General features: G+C 40.5%; 1 protein-coding gene across 7 annotated transcripts in view; it reads left to right on the forward strand.

The window, feature by feature from the left end:
• synj1 (synaptojanin 1) overlaps positions 1-20,712 on the forward strand; it is a 29,503-nt gene that overhangs the window by 4,097 nt on the left and 4,694 nt on the right. Inside the window, exons 7-30 of one of the 7 annotated variants that reach the window (XM_042499748.1) lie at positions 113-190; positions 2,830-2,891; positions 5,126-5,222; positions 5,707-5,882; positions 5,956-6,037; positions 6,160-6,312; positions 7,618-7,783; positions 8,179-8,202; positions 8,670-8,861; positions 9,555-9,639; positions 10,258-10,398; positions 10,497-10,689; positions 10,773-10,931; positions 11,050-11,206; positions 11,324-11,450; positions 11,710-11,922; positions 12,005-12,083; positions 12,311-12,476; positions 12,647-12,829; positions 13,408-13,530; positions 18,453-18,505; positions 18,620-18,809; positions 19,501-19,823; positions 20,129-20,152. In XM_042499748.1, the coding sequence (XP_042355682.1) occupies positions 113-190; positions 2,830-2,891; positions 5,126-5,222; positions 5,707-5,882; positions 5,956-6,037; positions 6,160-6,312; positions 7,618-7,783; positions 8,179-8,202; positions 8,670-8,861; positions 9,555-9,639; positions 10,258-10,398; positions 10,497-10,689; positions 10,773-10,931; positions 11,050-11,206; positions 11,324-11,450; positions 11,710-11,922; positions 12,005-12,083; positions 12,311-12,476; positions 12,647-12,829; positions 13,408-13,530; positions 18,453-18,505; positions 18,620-18,809; positions 19,501-19,823; positions 20,129-20,149 (3,243 nt within the window). In that variant the 3' untranslated portion in view covers positions 20,150-20,152. The remainder of the gene's footprint in view (positions 1-112; positions 191-2,829; positions 2,892-5,125; positions 5,223-5,706; positions 5,883-5,955; positions 6,038-6,159; positions 6,313-7,617; positions 7,784-8,178; positions 8,203-8,669; positions 8,862-9,554; positions 9,640-10,257; positions 10,399-10,496; positions 10,690-10,772; positions 10,932-11,049; positions 11,207-11,323; positions 11,451-11,709; positions 11,923-12,004; positions 12,084-12,310; positions 12,477-12,646; positions 12,830-13,407; positions 13,531-18,452; positions 18,506-18,619; positions 18,810-19,500; positions 19,824-20,128; positions 20,153-20,712) is intronic. The other 6 variants (XM_042499741.1, XM_042499742.1, XM_042499744.1 and 3 more) reach the window with 6 other exon arrangements.

Consider the following 20,712-nt stretch of genomic DNA (forward strand, 5'->3'; position numbering starts at 1 on the left):
AAATAAGAAAAACCACCCATTAATATACATTGTATTCAGCATTTGTGGGGAATGAAACATCAACTTGTATCTCTATCCTATTTTTAACACATTTTGTCCATGCTGTGTTCAGAAAAAGTCCATTAAGGGTGTTTTATTGCACCTGAATGAGAATCGGCACCCTAATGGGATGGATGAGAACCCCCACCTGGTATAACTTGTTTTTGTGTTTTTTGGCTCTTGCTGGTGCTGGCACTTTCATACTGCAGATAGGGCTTTTTCTGTGCAATGCCAAAGACTAGACGTGAGAACAAAGGCAGTCTCATACCTCCCCTACCTGTCTGAGAAGTGCCATTTTGGAGATCTAAAGCAGGAACTAGGATCACCAATTAAATGCAAACCATAAATAACAGCACTGGCATTCTCCCGCCCTTGTCCTGACATTGCACAGACTGGTGGATTAGATCAGGTGTGGGGGAGGTTAATGACAGATATAGTGGTTGGTAAAGGGCGTTTTTCTGTTTTCCTCAGCTCCCAGACTTCTTTGGTCAGGTGAGAGTCTGGTCTGAAAACATCCCCAAACCACTTCCCTTTAGTCTGCTGATATTCCCCAGGCAGCTGGATAGGTGTTGACTGATAATATGGAAGAATGAGCTGCAAGATCTCTTAGAGGCCAACGAGAAGCCAAGACCATATTAGTCACCTATTCAGTCCACCAGGTCTATGGTTTGGTCAAAACACAGGGTAGTGGGCTCGGGGTTGTTTTCAGACAGAACTGCAGTCCTCCTGCTTCTAAAGCACTGTGACAGCTTAGTCCCCTCTACCGATTGTAGCTTTATAGGCTTACTGTCTCCTCCCCATACTCTGTAATTCATTCCTTGACCAGGAGGGATAGTTTCAGTTTTATCCAGAAGAAGAGTTATTTATCTTTCTGCACTTAGTTTCCATTAGAAGTAGCTGTAAATTAGTCTAGGAAGCATACTTGTAGTGTAGTGTCATAAAACCCTGATGGGAAAGATGTTATTTAGGGAAGTGGTAGGTCTGCCCTCTCTCGGGGCTCATTTATACTCCCTTTTCATGAGAAAATAGATTTGCCCATTTCTAATGTCGTAAACGTCACTGTCTCGTACTTCCACGTGTCCTTTATGTTGACATAGATACAGCTAAAAGATGGCAATAGAGGGCGGAGTCAAAAGTTTCACACAGCAACAAACAAGTTGAGCGTGGAGGAGGTTGTAACAATGTACCGTTTAACGGAGGCCACGCTGTGGACGGCGGTGGTCTGTGACGCTATACAATACATTGCGACACGTAGATAGAGAATGCTAGTCACTATTGATTCATTTTATTCTGCCATTTTTTAAACGTCTGTCTTCTCCTGTGGTCGAATCTTGCCTTGAACTAAGCTATGCTGTCCCCACAATCTCCGGTAGTGCTGCCTCATTTCACAAATACAGATAAAATTAATGCATAGTCCAGACAAAATGATCTACTGGTTCTGATTACATATCCAACATTGAGCATAAATGAGCCCTCATTCAATTAAATCTTAAGAGTTCAAAATCTTACTTATCATTTTAATGGTTGTTTTGGGAAAAGAGCTATGTGCGAATTCAGTCATTAGTGGGAAATGATCACGTGTCATCACAATAATATTCATGAATATGCTTTGTACTTCAGGAAGCAGTAGGTTTCAAGAAATTCTTCCAAACGACTACATTCGAACATCTAATCAATCAGTTACACATTCAGATATCTAAGGACTGAAAAAAACTCCACCAGGATTAATAGTCAACTAAAAGTCAAAGACAAACCTTGTAAGTGGCATGATGACCCACAGTATGTAACCTAGAAATATACTGTGAGTTAAAAACTTGATTTGACCAATTACACTCCAGGTGTCATCTGTTATCTGTTGAGTTGGAGTAAGATGTGAAGAGGTCCTGGTCTAAGGTGTTCAGCTGTAACCTGAGTCCCTTCAGATGCTATCTCAGGAAGTTATTAAATATGCATAGCATAGAGCTGCAGGACAGTAGAGGGAGGAAGGAGTGACAAAATGGCAGCAGCATGGAGCAAAATGTCTAACTCTGCCAGACACAGGCCATGCCAAATTGGGCACATGCAAAGTGATATTCAAGCAGATATTGTACCCAGAGACACTGGAGTGGTTATACTGGTTTAGACCCAGAATGCATTTATGTTGTTTGTGGTATGAATTGAGTAACCAGTATGGGAAAGAAAAGACAAAAAGTAAATGGTGTTGGATGTATGATGTAATTTCATTTTCTTCTTTTAATTTGATGACAAGGCCATAGAGACAGGAAGATAGAGTATTTTAAAAGTGAAAGAGAAGACAAATAAAGACGAGACTGCTAGGGAACAGCTAGGGAGTGAGGACCTGCAGTGCAGGGTGAGTAAATTTTCATGGAACAGCTACTGTGCAAGGTTCCCGCTCAGCCTGTCAAGGTGTGGTCATGTCTGCTTTCACTCGTCTGTAACGCTCAGTGGTGTTTCTTGTGATTCAGTCTATACCGGTGTAATTACTAAAGTTGCAATATATGTTGGAGAGATGACAGACAAGATTTCTCTTCTGTTTCTTTGTCTTTGTATGAACAAATCTCTCTATGCTGCCCATGTGTTGCTGTTGTTCTGTGTCATTCTTCTTTTCCATCATAATGGTCTTGTTTCCTCCATTTAAATCAAAAATTTCTACCCCAAATGAACCATCAGGTTTTCTGATCATCTGCAACATGTGTTTGCCCCACTTTCCTTCAAAGGATTCCATTTAAAGTTAATAAGGACAGTGTGACTTGTGTCTTTTTGTCTTTTCTGGCTGTCTCTGACCTTCAGGTCGGATCTCATCGTGTCAAACTCTCAAGGGGATTTGAGGCAAACGCGCCAGCATTTGAGAGGTAATTAAAATGTTCTCTCTGTGTGTGTGTGTGTGTGTGTGTGTGTGTGTGTGTGTGTGTGTAGCAGTTTTCAGACGCTTTATCTAGCCTCCAACAGATTACAATGCCTCTGAGGAGCAGAGGAGACACAATAATACTATGTCTCCTGCAGTCTCTGCCTGAGCCTCAGTAGAGACAAGCTCTCCACACTCTTGAAGGACAAGATGTTAATTGAAGCATGTCCTCAGAGGCTGGTTTATTGCAGGGAACAGAAAGGACACATTAGTAGCCCTTGATCAGCTTTTGACCTGAAAACCATGTGTTTAATATTAATACAGACAGTTTCGTGTGTGTGCGCACGCACGCACGCACGCATGCACGCACGCACGCACGCACGCATTGAAGCATTTTATGAATCGCCATTAAACAACTTGAAGCACAGATGTTATTTCCATGGTATTCAGATCCAGAGACTGCTCTCATTGTATTCCAATTATGGCTTCTCAGTAGTATCTTTCTTAATTCTACTCTGACAGTTAAAAAAAAGCTATTCTGCAACAATCGCTTTGACTTTTGATTACTCATCTTGTGTTAAATGGCAGTGAATTGTGGAGACCAGGTGGGTGGTAAGAAATATGTGCATCCTACACTGGAATCATCCACATTTTATCTAAAACAGACAACAATATTGTCTAGTTACTTTACAGAAAGTAGCTCATGTTTGCAAATATGAGGACATATATTTTAGTGTAAACGCTTACAAAGCTGTCAGCCTGATACCTATATATATATATATATATATATATATTATCTATATCTATCTATATATATATATATATATATATATATATATATGCACACACACACAAACCATTTTTTGGTATCATAAGCATGAAGCCTGTGGGTTTTTAACTTGACTTGAATGTTAAATTCAAGGACAATTTCACTTAAATCCTTATTTTGCAGCCTTGAAGGACACATCTGTTTTTCGCTTACCATGTCTACCAACACAGGGTTAGCAACAGAGCAGCACCCATTAGAGCTGCACGTTTGCTTAAGGGGAATTACGTCCATTTTCAAAATTCATAAATGTTGTTCCAATGGTTTAAGACAATCCAAAATATTGATAAACACGAACAACTCCCTACTGAATACCTTCCACTTTAAGGACTCTTAAGCCAGATGGCTTGTCTCTGAGCCTAAATTCAGAGATCATCACCCTAATCACTGTGGTGCACCTTGATAGCACCATCCCTGGCTCCATCCTTATCAACTTTCCTTATCAGTCTCAGAGCAGCCATGCTAGTTAGAGGAGAACATGATGCCCGAAAGCTAGGACGACCACCAGTGGTTCTTTTATTTCTAGACATCTGAACTGAATTCAGTATTTCTGTCAAGAAAATATATCTTCAACATATCAAGATAAGCATGTCAGATGGTACACCACTTGTAGCAACTTACTCATTCCTCACACAATGTGGTTGGCAGTGCAGCTAGTCTTTGTCAATATCTGTCCAGATCGGGATTTGTGACTCATTCTCTGTTATATCTAGGCAGTTTTTTGCAGTCTAATATGTCCGTGTTGAAATTCCTTAAATAGTACAAGGCCTACCAGAACATCTTTTTATAAACACAGTAACATTAGCAGAATGTAGCTGAGGCCTGCTGTTCTCTTTGCTGGATGCTGCCGCCGCTTCATCCATTACTTGCAATTTATTAGAGCAATTTATACAGACGCCTGGGGTTATTGAAGTGTCTGTTCTCGGTACTATCCCTTCTTTTGTCCTCCCAGTTTCTACAACTTTGCAAAAACACATGTCATAACTATCTTGATAAATGCACCCTAGCATTATTCCCCTTCATATACGTCACTGTATTCCCTCATCTTAGGGAACAAGTGTCACGACTGAAGAAAGATGCATTGAAATACAAATAAACATTAAGACGTTTTGAATTAGTTTCATGTTAATATTTCAGCATTGACTCTAAAAGCTAAGCTTAAATCCTCAATTTACATGCCATTGTTGGTGTGCCATGTCCCCTTCAGAGAGATGTGGGCCCAGCAAGTGTTGAGATGTGGTGTTGCTGTGCTGCTGCAGCCCTGATTTATTAATCTGAGAGATCTTGTGTGTATTTACCAAGCCTAATCATTTGTGCATTAAGACTGTAATAGGCTATGACAAATGCTGGATTAGGGTCATCATTATTTTAGACCTTAACAATGCTCATTATGTGCTTGTATATGTGCCATCCAGACACTTCACTGCACTGCGGAGGTTGTATGGTAAACAGGTGATCATCAATCTGCTTGGGAGTAAGGAAGGGGAACACATGCTCAGCAAAGCGTTTCAGGTGAGGAACAATTCTCTGTCCCTTAACACTGACATGTACAGTAAGACATTTATCTGGTGCTTCTCGCAAAAACAACTTAATGATGTGTATTCAAATACATCCCATCCCATTTACTGCACCTTTAACTGTCAGTTCACATTTTCTTCTATGGCCTTACAGCTTCCAAAAAATAAAAGCGGAATCTTACTGTATAAAAACTATAAACCTGCATTACACTGGTTAATATTGAAGGCATTTCGTGGTTAGCTGTCGCTTGAATGGAGTTATAGTTCCTCAGATGTTAATCCTTTCTATCTGGAGCCATAGTTCCTAAAACTTTAATTAGTTCCTATAACATTTACGGCTTACAATTAAAGATTTCCTTAGAGTTTAAGACGCTGGTTTTGCATTAAATATTTGCAAAATAATGTTGCATTGTAGGTTCATGCCACACAGCTTGCATGCACAACATTTTTGCATTCCTCTTCCTCTGTTTTACTCTCAGAGTCATCTCAAAGCATCAGAGCATGCTGCAGCAGTGAAAATGGTGAACTTTGACTACCATCAAAACGTGAAAGGGGGCAAGGCAGACAAACTCCACAGTGTCCTAAAACCCTACCTCAGCAAGTTCCTAGAAGAGTGTGGGTTCTTCTACTACTCTGGAGAGACAGGCATCACAAAGTAAGAAATTGATACAAATTAAATTAAAGTAATTTTTGTTATTGCTTCTTAACATTATAACATATCTTTTTAGGACTCAGGGTGGGACCATTAGGACCAACTGCCTGGACTGTCTTGATAGAACCAATAGTGTTCAAGCTTTTTTCGCTCTTGAGGTAGGTTTCTGACACTTACTGTATGTTCTTGTTTTGTAAATAAACAGCATGTCTTACGTCAAAGTCCATCATCGTTAATGTCGATGCTTACAGTCATAACCCTGTGTTCCTCACCTCACCAGATGCTGCCGAAGCAGCTGGAGGAAATGAGTCTGACGGAGAAACCCCAGCTGGTGGCCAGGTTCCAGGAGGTGTTTAGGACCATGTGGTCTGCCAATGGAGACTACATCAGTAAGATCTACGCAGGCACTGGCGCCCTGGATGGCAAGGCCAAGGTACATAACATGGACGCACTGAATACACGCAAACATGCAAGTTCCCATTAGGTTATAGTTAACCTCTGAGGCCAAATGTGAATGCAGAGCAGGCTCAGAGCTGCATTTGATACGTAGGATTTCAATGATTTTGTCAGATTCGATCAATTTTAGCTCAGCCAACAGTAAATGACAGCATTTAATTGAAGCAAATTTAGCATCCATATTTAATGTGTTAATCTTTTAATATTGTTTGATCCTTGTTGTTTTAAGAGGTGCACATTTTATTAGCTACTCTGGAATAGACAATCTTGATAAAAACTTGATATGTTGATAAAGATTATTCTAACTAAAGAGAGAAAAAAAACACTTTTGCTAAGGCATGCTTTCTGAAGAAGATTAAATTTTGCCCCACTGAAACAAAATGTCTTGCAAATTTAGTCCTTTTTGTTAGCTTTAGAAGGGATCACAAATGCTCACTATTGCTCTTCTCAACCTACTTGAAGAAGTAGCACAAATGCTTGCACTGTGCAGTGAAGTTGTGAAATAACAGAACTGAGAGCCGTAATTATTACCATTAGGCTTTGATCTTAAACCATAAACAAAACTTTAAAAAAAATAATATCAAGTTGTGTGTTGTGCATGCAGTGACAGGGTGGATCCTCTTTGTGTGTATACCTGTGTGCTTCAGTTTCTTAACTCTTGTGTGCCGTTTCTTTCCGCTGTCCTCTGGACCTCTCTACCTATGTGGTAAGTTAACGAGCCAGTCGATGTTGTCTTTGAGCTGTGGGTCTGTTTTCTGGTGCATTGATTATAGTGTCTGTGGGTTAAATGATGATGATGGAGGATAGGATAGGTGGTAGCCTCTTTATTAAAAAAAATACAACCTGATTTTATTTCCCTTGAGGTATCCATGTGATGCATACTGTCTTGACCTGGCAACTCTTGACAGCTCCCCCAAGATCTCTACTGATCTACAGAAAACTAGCCATTGCCCTCACTTGTTGAGTGATTGTTTAGCTACAGTGTCATTTCCAATTGTTGCAGACATCAGCTGGCAACATCTACTCTCTTGATTGGATGAACTCTGAGAACTCAATTTAAATGGTCACCATGTAGCATTAAATCAAACCATGTTGCACATCAATCAGTGAACTTTTAAAGGTTTGATCCTTCACGGTCAGTTCTTAAATCTATATTACTTGGATATTTCTGATTGTTCCTCCTTTTCTTCTCTTCTGTGGTTGGAGTGGGAAGTACAGACTTTCTTGACACCAAGCGAGCTAATATTTAAGGTGGTTTTTAAATTTTTTTGTCCGTTTGTAGGCGGGAAAGCTGAAAGATGGCGCTCGTTCTGTGACAAGGACCATCCAGAACAACTTCTTTGACAGTTCCAAGCAGGAGGCTATAGACATCCTGAGGCTGGGCTCCACACTCAACAGTGACTTGGCAGACAAAGCTCGGGCCTTGCTCACCACCTCCAGTCTTTACAGTAAGTCTTTACAACATATGATGTATTGTTTTATGGAGTCACCATATCACATTTTTTTCTAAAATGTACTCATGAATAGTAGTACAAATGCATGTCTTTTTTTTTGTTAAATGTTGCAGCCTTTATGGTTTGGAAATCTTCATTTTTGCTCCCTCAGGGAGGAATTATTTGAATATTTTGACAAGTTTTGACCTGTATCAGTTGCAGCTCTTGTTAGCCAGAAGCTCCTCTTCACAACAGAAGGGTTCATCTGCGCCACGTTAAGTGTAATCTCCATGTGTCAGCTCTCTGTCTCAGTTAGATTAAAGCTGACCCACTGCTCTGCTCGAATTATCTGTCAAAGCACTGTTTAACCCGCCCCTCTCTCCCTTCTCTCCCCGTGCCCACAATCTTAGTCACTGAGCCCGTCTTACAATCAGGTATAGTAACTGACGGACTGCCCCCATTGGATGGATCTTTTTATCCCATCACATATTTGTCCTGCCATTTGTGTTTGATTCTCATTACTGTCCATTCATTTGTAATCCAATGTTGGTAGCGGTTTAAGCCTGTCTGTTGCTTGACATCAGGCTGATGCAAGAGTGGTTAGAAGAAAGAGGATGGTGAATTTTGCAATGAAATTTAACATCACTTTCAGTGGAAATTTACAGACAGAAATGAACCATTACTAAGGTTGATTATTTGAATGCTAGAGATATTTTGTATCCTTCTCCCATGCATGTTTTAGAACATTGTTTCAGTCTCCCTCTCTTGTATTTAGATGTTCTCCCATTTGTTTTTTATTAGTTTTTTTGCCCAGTTTTGTTTCCCTGTGTGAAACCCTTCCTGCAGACACACACATACTCAACATTTTTACTCTCTAATCTTACTCTCCTCCCCCGTACAGCCTCCCCAAGAGTATTGCTGGGAATGTGTCAGAACCACCATAAATATACGAGGCCAAAGCAGATCCGAGTGTGTGTCGGCACCTGGAATGTCAACGGTGGTAAACAGTTTCGCAGCATTGCTTTCCGCAACCAGACACTTAACGACTGGCTGTTAGATGCCCCGAAGAAGGCAGGGCATCCTGAGTTCCAGGGTATGTATTTATCTGTACTCACTGGTGGTTAATATCATGTCTGGACATTATTTTTCATCAGAGTGCTCTTATTTATCAGGTTAAAAAGAGTAGTTTGAAGTTTTTGAAAATGCAGTTGGTCGCTTTCTTGCAGAAAATTAGATGACAAGAAAGATGCCACTCATGTCTGTACACTAAATACAAAACTGCCTCTTGTTAAGTGGAAACAGCAAGCCTGGCTCTGTCAGAGAGTATCAAAGTTCAGTTATCAGCACCTCTGAAGCTCACTATCACTATCTCATTTGTTTAATCTCTGGTTAAAAGTGGGGTTATGTGCCAGACTAATACTTGGCTGAGCGCAGTAACTTTGTCTCGGCCAGTTGCCTTACAGTAATGACAAGACTTAAGAAAGTGACAGATATAGATATATCAATATCAACAGAGTATGTTTACTTAGTGAAGCTGATAAGGTTGTCACAATACCAGAATTTTAAACTTTGATACAATACTTGCATAAAAAAACAATATTAGACACCACAAGAAAAAGAAAACAAGCTCACATGGTGAAGTAAAAGTATTTATGCTTTTGACAACCTTAGTAGCAGAGGTCCAAGGAGCTTAAGGGAAAAACTTATTATATTAATGTAAAATAATGTTTTGTCTCTTTTATCAGACACTTATGTTAAACATTGTGTAATTTTTTTGTCTTTACAGACAGCAAAGCCAACCCCATTGATATCTTTGCCATCGGTTTTGAGGAAATGGTTGAACTGAATGCTGGGAATATTGTTAGTGCAAGGTATGCATGCATGTTTAAAGCCTTACATAACTGACACGTCTTTTTGTTGTTGATGTTGTTGTTGTTGTTTTTACCTATGGCCTATCAAATATGAGGTCCTTCACTGTGCTCCTTCCAGCCTCCTCCTAATCTCGTATCAAAAGAACAGTTATATTGTTTTCTCTTTCACAAATCAAAGGGATAGTTCACCCAAAAATATGAAAATTCAGTCATTTTCCACTCACCCTCATGCCGATGGAAAGTTGGGTGAAGTTTTATTGTCCACAACACAGTGCCGGAGTTTCATGGGGAAAAGGCGTTGCAATCATCTCCCAAACAATTAAAGCAAATGGTGAACAGAATTCAAACGTTAAAAAAATATGTAATAAAACCACAAGATGTCTCCATATTGCTTGTCCAAAGTAATCAAAGGGTCCTGAAGCCCTAATATGCCAAGTTGTTTTGATCACCGATGTCATGATTTTAGCATTGTTGTAGCCTGTAGCATGTAGCATCTTAAGATTTAACATAATTAAAAGTTCACGGTCCTTCTGACTCACTGTATGTTTTTGGCTTATCTTGGCATTTTTATTTTTTTCTTTTTCTGTACTATGACATATCTTTCTGTTTTTGTTTCAGCACTACAAACCAGAAACTATGGGCAGCAGAGCTACAAAAAAACATATCGCGGGACCACAAGTATGTGCTGCTTGCTTCAGAGCAGCTGGTGGGCGTGTGTCTGTTTGTTTTCATCCGCCCACAGCACGCACCCTTCATCAGGTATGAGCTGTTCACATTCTCACAAGACGCTTGTCTAGTTATACTTTAATTATAGTTTTAGTAACAAATGTCATCTTGTCATTCAATATGATTTCCAGGGATGTTGCCGTGGATACTGTAAAAACTGGGATGGGCGGGGCTACAGGCAATAAAGGAGGTGTGGCCATCCGCCTGCTCTTCCACACCACCAGCATCTGCTTCGTCTGCTCCCACTTTGCTGCTGGCCAGTCACAGGTCAAGGAGCGGAACGACGACTACAGTGAGATCACCCGCAGACTCAGCTTCCCCATGGTAACACCCATGACATCAACATGTGATTTCACCAACACTGTTGTGTGTCTTAAGCATAATTGCATCTTTCTTGTCCTTGCCAGGGTCGTCTGCTATACTCCCATGACTACGTCTTCTGGTGCGGAGACTTTAACTATCGAATCAGCCTGCCCAACGAGGAAGTGAAAGAGCTCATCAGACAACAGAACTGGGATGCGTTGACAGCAGGGGACCAGTTGTTGGACCAGAAGAACGCTGGTTTGGTATGACCATCAGTACACATATAGAGCATGATTACTTTTACTTCCGCTCAACAGAGTACTGCGAACCATAACACTGAGCCTTTTATAGTCCGTACTAATGCGGAAATGTCTTTAACAGGTGTTCCGAGGTTTTATTGAGGGGAAGTTAGATTTTGCCCCCACCTATAAGTATGACCTCTTCTCAGAAGATTACGACACCAGTGAGAAGTGCCGCACACCAGCCTGGACTGACCGCATCCTTTGGAAGAGGAGGAAGTGGAACTTTAACAAAACAGGTAAGATGCAGAGCTGTTGTGGATAATTGTAGGCAACTAGTCAGACCTTGTGACTGAAGAAAACATTACATATACTGTCAAAACAGTCATTTATATGCATTTGGGCATGTTTTGCAGCTGAGGAGATGAATGTAGTAGGGGCAGCTTCCACGTCTGGGGAGAATGAGGGAGATCCAAACAGCCTCTGGAACCCTGGGACTCTGAAGTACTATGGTAGAGCTGAGCTTAAGACCTCGGACCACAGGTAATTCATGTCTATTATACCTCTTTCCCACCAAAATTTCGTCCATGTACGCAGGTTTTTCAAACACGGGTAAACATGCTAAATACTGTATTCCCACTGCCAGTTAACATACCGCTTCAGCACATGAGTCTGACTCTCTGTCAGCTTTTGCGTGTGTGTGGGTTGTTTTGGTGAGTCCATGTGACGTCACGCACAGGAAGGAGAACAGGTAAACAGTTTCTCTTCTTGCTGTTCTCAAGGATCTCCTGTCTTTCTTTAGGCCCGTAGTGTCTATAATAGACGTGGACATCCTGGAGGTCGACCCAGAGGCACGTCACCAGGTCTACAAAGACGTCATAGCCCTGCAGGGACCTCCAGACGGCACTATCCTGGTGTCACTTTGCTCCTCCGGCCCTGACGACTACTTTGACGATGCACTCATAGACGAGTTGCTGGACAAGTTTGCTAATTTTGGAGAAGTCATCCTCATCAGGTGAGCCCGACATCTGAGCGCAGACAGACATATATCACCTTCAGAGAGCTGGACTTGATTTCTAATGTCCTTGTTTATGCAGGTTCGTTGAGGAGAAGATGTGGGTGACTTTCTTGGAAGGTTACTCTGCACTTGCTGCTCTCTCTCTCAGTGCTTCGACTGTAAGTCACCACCGATTATAATAAACACTTCTAAGCTAGAGCCTTAACATTGGTGATATAAAGTTTGTATTATTTAAACTCAAAGTTGCATCATTTTAATCATCCTTGTTCTTCATTCATTTGTCTCGAACACACAAAGAAATTGCTTTTCTGTGACACTTTTTTCATCAATTGTATATCGAGTAACCAATCCTTCCTGCTTTCTCTGTGTCTCGGTTACACTGTAGGTCCTTGGCAAAGTGATAGACGTCCGTCTGAAGAGTCCAGGCTGGATCAAGAGCCTGGAGGAGGAGATGAGCGTGGAGAGGATCTGTGGAAGCATCCCCACCTCAGCCAGCTCCACTCTGCTTGCTGAGGACACAGACATGGGCGATGATGATTACGATATGGAAGGTGAGGAGTGACAGCCGAGACATCCCAATTCTTACCCTCAAAAATGTAGATTTTATGAATGCCAATTTACTTATTTAGTTAGTTATTTATTTATTTTACCTCTACTGAGGTGAGGTAGGCTGTCTGGCTGTCCATTACATTAAATCCTGCCCTCATGTCTCATTTACCAGGTGATGTGGACGAGGAGGTTGAGGAGATCCTCCCCCAGCACCTTCAGCCTGGAGCAGGTTGTGGCCCTGGATCCTCCCCTCTCCCCTCCCCCCGCAGTAGTCCCTGTCCCTCTCCCACCCACGGAGAACCAACTGCCCCCAGCAGGCCTAGTCGTGGAGCACAACCCATCCGACCATCACATGGTGAATATAACATGTTGAGCATGACACACACCTAGAATCAAGTCAATAGAAGTACAATCATCAGCTCTGGCTTCAGTCTCTGCCTGCTGGAATATAAACTGTAATTCTGTTCTGTTTCTTACACACTGAAGCAAGTTTAAGCCCATCATCAGTGAGGAAAGAAATACCAGGTAACATGTAATGTGTGATGAGTTAATCTTTGATTGGTGTGAGAGGGCTTGCAGTCTGTTTTCCAGGAAAGCTTCTTTGTGAAACATGAACAAATTGTATGATGGCACAGTGTCAAGAGATGTTTATCTGTTAGACTGTCAAAACAGGGCACATGGCTTACAATGTTTAACCAGTGTGATTTGCCAAATAAAAGAACTTGTTTATATGATACAGTTAAATGTAAGGCATAAATCGTTGCTCTTTTCCAAAGAATTTTGCTTAAATATTAGGTATTCAGGCAAAATACCATTTCATAGTGTTATTCTGTTTGGTGTAATAGTGCTGGGCAGTCTCAGCTTTTCTGGAAACCATCAGGTTCCTTAGTTAAACCACTCCCTTTTCATTTACACCTCTTTTCTTTCTACCAGGACCTCCTGTTGACTTTCAGCCTGGTGCCCCCACATCTCAAGAGCCCAAACGCCCGCCTCCCCCTCGTCCCCAAGCCCCCCCAGCCAGACCAGCTCCCCCTCAACGACCACCTCCACCTTCAGGTAAAGTGTCATCCTAAACCTTCTTTTATACAGTCAGTTAAAGCCTTTATTTCTGTCATTTGAATCACAAATATATACTGCTTTACAAAAGAGAGAGCTGTAACTACAATAACTGAATAAAAAAAAGCTCGTAGTTTGAAGTTTAGGCTACTTGGTCAAGCAGAGGAACTGAAAAAAAGATATGCAGTGAAACTTCCCTTTAGCTTTCTTGACCATTCTCACTGATGAACTTACCTAAGTATCTGTGATTAATACTCTAATTTATATACATATGATTTAAAGGTAGCGTAACCAAACCAAAACATGAACATGTAGCTGCTGAGGCTGAGACAACAGTTACTGCCACGCTGCTAAGCTAGGCAAGTTAGCTTTTAGCAGGACTAGCTTTACTAGCTTAAGCTTTTTTCTCTTTTTTGGTCAGATTTATTTTTCTGTGTTATTTATTGGCCATAATGCACCTAATTGTTAAGATTTTGGATAAGAAAAAGATAAAAGTGGATAAGTTAGTTCTCACCAGCTACCATTAGCTAGCTAGCATGTATTTAGTTTTTGTATTTTTTTCTGTTTTAGGTGTTGTGGTTTCTAACTCAGCATTGATCCATGCAATTAATGTATTTTTGGCTTTGTAGGGTAATACAGCCTAAGTCAGAGCAACTGTATACAATAGAAGTGAGGAAATGTAATTGTTCAGCATGGTACAGTCCAAGATACTTTATGTAGGTGTTAACATTTTCACCTTTATCCCACTGCTTCGCCTCATTCCTGAAGGAGGCATGAGCCCTCTGCCTGTTAGAAAGGAATCTGGAGGTAAAATGATTAGTGTGTAACTGTGTGTTCATGTGCTTAAATTGCTGAAGCATTTGAGGTAGCGGCTGCTATTTTCCATCTGATGCTACAAACAGAAAAGCACATTGCTTAAGTGTTGATTTAGTAAGCTGTCATTGATGCTCATTTTAGTTTAGCACAGGACAGAGTTAGTTCGCAGATGACTGTATGATGCTCTGTTAAAAAAAAAGTGTATTTATTCACTGAAGCATCAGCATGATATTGCTTTCACTTCAGCTTTTCAGCTTGATGTTGCCAAAACAATTCACCCAAATGAATCTCAGAATATTGAAGTGGATACAGACGACGAGGTTGCCGAGTCATGCTTGATTTTAGATGAAAAACTCCTAGTTTAGTGCTTTGTGGGTTGAGAAGTGTTCAATGACGACTTCCATCAAGTTCAAAATACAGTGCTCTTTGTGCATCATCCAATCACTCTCCATAATATGTGATTTTGTGAATTTTTATGGAGAAAATATAGCTAGCTTTGCATTAATATTCGTCCTCTGTGGTTTATCTGTACTGTAGTAGTGTTGTTGTTAACAAGCCTAGACATTGTCCTGAGTATTGTTGCCCTTATTTGAATTTGTGTTGGGGGGGAGTAGCTGGTACGTAATGATATAATTTTTTCTCATAATGAAATACAGTTTCCCCTTTTTGATTTTAAGACTGTGGCGAATGTCCCAGCCCACTGCTTGGTAGGAGAGGCAGTGAAGGTAACTGGCCAGGCGGTGTGTCGTTTTCTGATCCCTATAGTTTTACACCCAGTCATCAATGCTTTTTTACATTGATGGTTCACAGATTTTTCATCATTGTGGGCTGTCTTAGTCTTGTGTTTGAGAGAGAGAGATGTGTTTGGTAGCCTGCAACTGTAGCCCGAAATATTTGACTTATTCAATTGCAAAATATACAGGGAATGAAAAAAACTACAGATGAGCTCGCAGATATACTAAATATACTCTTACTTTTACTGTGCCACTGGAGTAAAAATCAGACTTTTCCACTCAGGAGCAGGGTGTCTGTGCACCAGTAAAAGGTCTTAAATTTTTTTTTTGTAAATGTCATGCCTTAAAAGTCATTCAATAGTCTTACATTTGAATTTGTGAGGTCTTAAATGCAATAAAAACTTTATCTAATTTAATTTTTCCATCTTTTTATTTCATCTTCTCAAAATGAGTTATGCTTTTTAGCATGAAAGTCCACATTTCTGACATTTTTTAAATCTTTAAAACTACACCTGAACCCAAGACTGTCTTTTTACTGTATACTTGCGCTTACTTGTTGGCAAAATTTGGATTAACCTTACTCACTCTAATCTCCATAAAGTCTTCCTCTGCATGGGACTACATATTTACCACTTACCATTATACTTACACACAATGATTTTATGAGCAAAAAATAATTTTTCCGAAAATCAGTCTTAAATTTGGTATTTATATAGGAGGAAAAGAATTCTTCTTTCCCATGCCAAGACGGTTCAGTAATTTCACCCATAAAGTTATGGATTTGGTAGAATGAAGCTGTACCCTCTCTCCACTTCAGGCCCTACATTTGGGACATCAGGGACAACAAGGCTACTTTAATCACATTATAATCAGGAGTCATTGCAGGAGACCATCTGACTGAAATAGTTGCACATAGTTGGGAAGTTGATACCTCACTATTTGGCATTCTGTCATTGTGGACTAAACAAGTATTGATTTGGCGATCATAGTCTTTTCATAACTGAGGAGATAATGAGTCCTTTGGTCCGAACAGAAAATGGTCTTAAAGTCAGCTCTGCTACACTAATCCACTATGATAAGAGGGAAAATCCTCATCAGGCAGGTAGATATTCAGACTCACAGCATCTCAGGCTCCACTGCTCTGCTGCTGCATTACTATGGGTAGAAATATGTGCCATTCGAAACTGAATTTGAATAATTTATATTTAAATTGCTTAACTTGAGTACTTACAGGAAAAATACTGAAATTGAATCACATAATTTCCATTTGTGCTGTTTAACTTGAATATTTGCATTAAAAACAGAATCTGAATAATATGAAATTGAATTTATTAGTTTGAAACTGAAATGATTTGCTCTGAAACTGTATTTGATCCTCAATGAAAATTCACTTTGACATTCAGTTCTCACTTTTCAAATTTAATTCTTAAATTCAGATTCAGTTGTGCCACACATCCAGGGCTTTGCCTGTAGGAAGAGCAATCAAGTGCAGATTCACAGAACACCCACAGCAATACAATGCAACATACACATCAATGCAGCATTCATTTTATTTCAGAAACATTAGATATAAAACACTGGCAGGGAATATTTACCGCACTATCAATACTAATGATCAAAAGTACATTTTAAGTATATTTTTCTGAGAATACTTGCATACTATCATATTAAAATCCTTGTTATCAATACAAAAGCATTTCTGTAAACTGTATATAGGTCTGCTGTTATATCCACCTGATGTTCATGATTCCATTCCATTTCATATCTATTCCAGCACCCTTTGCACTGCGAACCATTGCAAAAATGTCTTGTTTTGTGGATTCTTTGTAGCAAGCTGGTTTGATAGCTCATCAAAGTCTCCCATGCATGTACATGTCAACTATTAAACAGGAAAAAGGTGAAGTAATCAGCTTCTTTCAGTATTACTTTCTTTTTACTGCTATCATCCACATTTATGCAGTTGATCTTATCACCGTTTAGTAATGCACTGCCTAATAAATAATGCGTGTAATGACTGAATTCACAGAAGGATAATGGTGCCAGATAAAAGCTAAAGTTAGCCATGTAATGTAGTCGATGTAATGTGGATCACATGTAACTTATGTTTGCAAGTACATGTTGTTAACTGTGTAATAAATCTAATAAGAGGAGATGAACTCTGTAGGCAAATGAACGACAATAACAGCCATTAATGTTATGTAAATGCACCATTAGGTTAACTAACAAAATCTAACTATGTTAGCCATTATCTTACAATAAACAATAACTAAAGTTGGCAACACGAAAGAGTCACGCCTGATCTGCTTATGCACTGAAATGTCCAAAAACTCTGATATAAATTACTCAAATTCAGTTTCTAGTTCCGCATTATTCTGCTCATGCATTACCACCGTATGCTATTATTAGTGCATCTTGTTTTTACTGGGAACACCTGCTTCCTGTGACAAGTATGCCACATTGTGTATAACAGTAATGTGATTTGGTTTCCTTTGTGCTGCAAAGGACCAAAAAGTCCTGCTCTTCCTCGGCCAGAAGGTGAGTGCCACAAAGCATGACGTAGCCTCACTTAGCAAAAGTATAGCAATGAAGACAAAGGATTGTTGGGTAGTATTGTAGGATTGCATTTGTCCCATGAAAACCCATCTTTATGTTGCCTTTTCCTTTACCTGCTTAGAGTAATATGGGGTGGAGATTCTCACTGTCTGTTGGCTATAATCCTGTGTTGTGTGTTTATACCTTGACACAAATTAAGTATCCCATGTTGGAGGATAGGGTTTGGTTGCTTAGCCTATCTGTGACTTGGCCTGTCTTCACCTGATCCATTTGTGTAGTGTGTGTGTGTGTGTGTGTGTGTGTGTGTGTGTGTGTGTGTGTGTGTGTGTGTGTGTGTGTGTGTGTGGTTAGCTGAATCCCTCTGTCACAGTAAAGGTGTGTGTGATTAGCAGTGTTGACTTTCATTCGGTGACTGCGCAGTGAAGCATTACACTGACGCAGACATCAGACATCTAAGTCGCGTGGGAACATGTTCACAGGCGCTGAGAGGGGTTCGGCAACAGAGTAGTGAAAGAAGAGGTGTGTGCTCTCAAGCTGTGTAGTAAGCATTTGGCTCATAGAACAAGGCCTGCCTCTCCTGCAGACCTCCTGCAGCTCAGGAATGACTGAGTCATCATTTATAATGAAGTCAGCTACGGGCAATTTCTTCTGTCATCAGAAGGGGTGGGTTTGCAGTGCAGTCAGTCGCTAGAGCCTCCCATATTTTTTAACGCCCCTGCTATTCCTTAAATCTCTCCCTGGGGGGCCAACATAACATATACAGTAGTCAGATTCTTTTTTGTTGCTAACGTCCACTTTTTTTTGTCTTAACTCTTTCAGGTCGAGGCCAGGTAGCAGTTGGAGCTCCCGGACCTGCCGGTGTCCCTAGACCAGTGAGTTTACTACCCTGAATATTCTTCACAAAAAAGTCTAAACCATATTTGAAAGATTTTTTCACCCAAATTTGTTAATGTCTCCTTACTCTCTATTCCCTCTTTGACATCCAGAATATCCCTCCTCGAGCTGGGGTAATCGGTATGCCTCCTCAGTCTCGCCCACCACCACCCTCTCACCCTGGAGCACCCAGACCCATCCCAGAGGTGCATCCTGGGGCCCCTCGGCCCATCCCGGACACCCATCCCGGAGCCCCACGTCCTATACCCAGTGCCCAAGCTAAACCGACTGACTTACCTCTGGGTAAGAGAATTTCTTTTCTCAGGGGGCAGATCAAGGGTTCCCAAACATTCCTATGTGAATATACTGCATCTATAAATACATAAAAATGAGAATTTCTTTGTATTTTACTTTTAATTTTTTATTGTCATCATATATTATCATGTATTGATGACATTTCTTTTTTAAATGAAAAATTATGTGAATAGGTGTGTCACCCAGTGGTACATTAGAATAAAAACTCATATATAATGATAAATAAAGATCAATAATGACAGTAGAAACATTTCGGATCCCATTTTTATATTTAAAATTCTGCCTGCTATTTCATAATTGCATTTTTTTCCTCTGTCATAATTTCAACCGCCCTGCACAGCAACAAAGGGCTAAGAAAAACAAACAAACAAAAAAAGACAATTTCATGTTGCATTAATAGCATTAATTTATGCCCTGGCACCCCTTTTGTAAGATGTCGTAGAAATTGCAATGCACACAGCAAAGGTGTAAAAAATATATATATATTCTGAATATATTTTCCTACTTTTACTAACGTAATAATAATACATTTTAGGACACATAATATTGATAATAATATTAATAATTAACAATTAGCTGTGGCCCACAGGGAGGCCCCCCTCTTATAAAAATCACTGTACTACTGCTGTAAATGTAATACAGTGATTTTAAGCCTTAACTTTCCTTTTTTCTCACTCAGGTCCGTCTCCCTCAGGTCCTCCTCCTCCAGAGCACCCTGCAGGGAGACCCCAGGTCCCATCACCCATGCAGCCACCCATGCAGCCCCAACCAGCTGCCCCTGCAGCTCAGGCCCAACTCCCAGCACCGATGCAGCCGACACTTCCGGCTCCACTCCAGCCACAGCAGGCTCCTAAAGCCGGGCCGCCTCCCGCCGCCACGGCTGCTGCAGCCCCTGCTGGGCCTCCACAGGGTCTAGCCTCTCCTAAACCCCCGCCACGTTCCCGCTCCTCTCACGCTCTGCCACCGGATGCTGCCAAGTCTGAGACATCCCCAGCTGCACAGGTTGGTGCCAACTTCCTTTTAATTCAATTACTGGAATTTCAGCAACTGCACAAAAAACTAACATTATTATCTTTTGAGTATACTGAGATTTTCTGCTTGCATGTAATTAAATAATGCATTACAGATTCTTGTTCAAATTCTGCTGGTTAGACAAGATATTTTCTGCTAAATTATGGCGAGTATTGGTGGTGGCAACTGCGACAACAACTTCTTTCTGCTCCTTTGTCTCACATCAGATGAGCTTAGTTGTCTGTGTCATTCTTCCTGCTTTTGTCTCTCTGATACATTTGTCTCTCTCTCACAAGCTGGAGAAGCCCTCAGGGTGACAGGTACTTTATATTAAACCACCTCTTTGTCTCATCCTCCATAGCACAACAGTCCTCTGCTCTGATGCTATTACCTGTCATACATGACACCCAGTAACCTCCTCGTCTCTCATCTCGTAGATTTTCCTTCCTTTTACATCTCCTCCTAAATTAATTTAACCTGGATGTTTTTAATCCACTGCAAGGCAATGCATCGTTCTGTGTTCGGCTCACAAAATGGAGCATTCTTTGTCTTCTTTTTGTCCGTCAACATATCAAACCATAAATGATGTGGAGAAAAAAAAGACTGACAACAAAATGTTTTGTTGTTGGCCATTTTCTCCTCCCTCACTCGTCCTTTCATATCTGCTCAAAGTGGTTCATGTGTTAAGAGTGAGCACATATGCAATGACATCATAATTTGATTTGGCATTTTGTTGAATTTGTATAATTTCGTTTGTCTGTGTTAGAGTTAGTGTTTGCATATGGACTGTGATATATACATCTGCAGAAGTCAGTGTGTTTAAGTCGGCTAGATTAAAGGTACCCTGTGGAGTTTTTGACCAAGTATGGATTAATTAATG

Source organism: Plectropomus leopardus, chromosome 13 (genome assembly GCF_008729295.1).
Source record: "Plectropomus leopardus isolate mb chromosome 13, YSFRI_Pleo_2.0, whole genome shotgun sequence".
Classification (NCBI taxonomy): Eukaryota; Metazoa; Chordata; class Actinopteri; order Perciformes; family Serranidae; genus Plectropomus; species Plectropomus leopardus.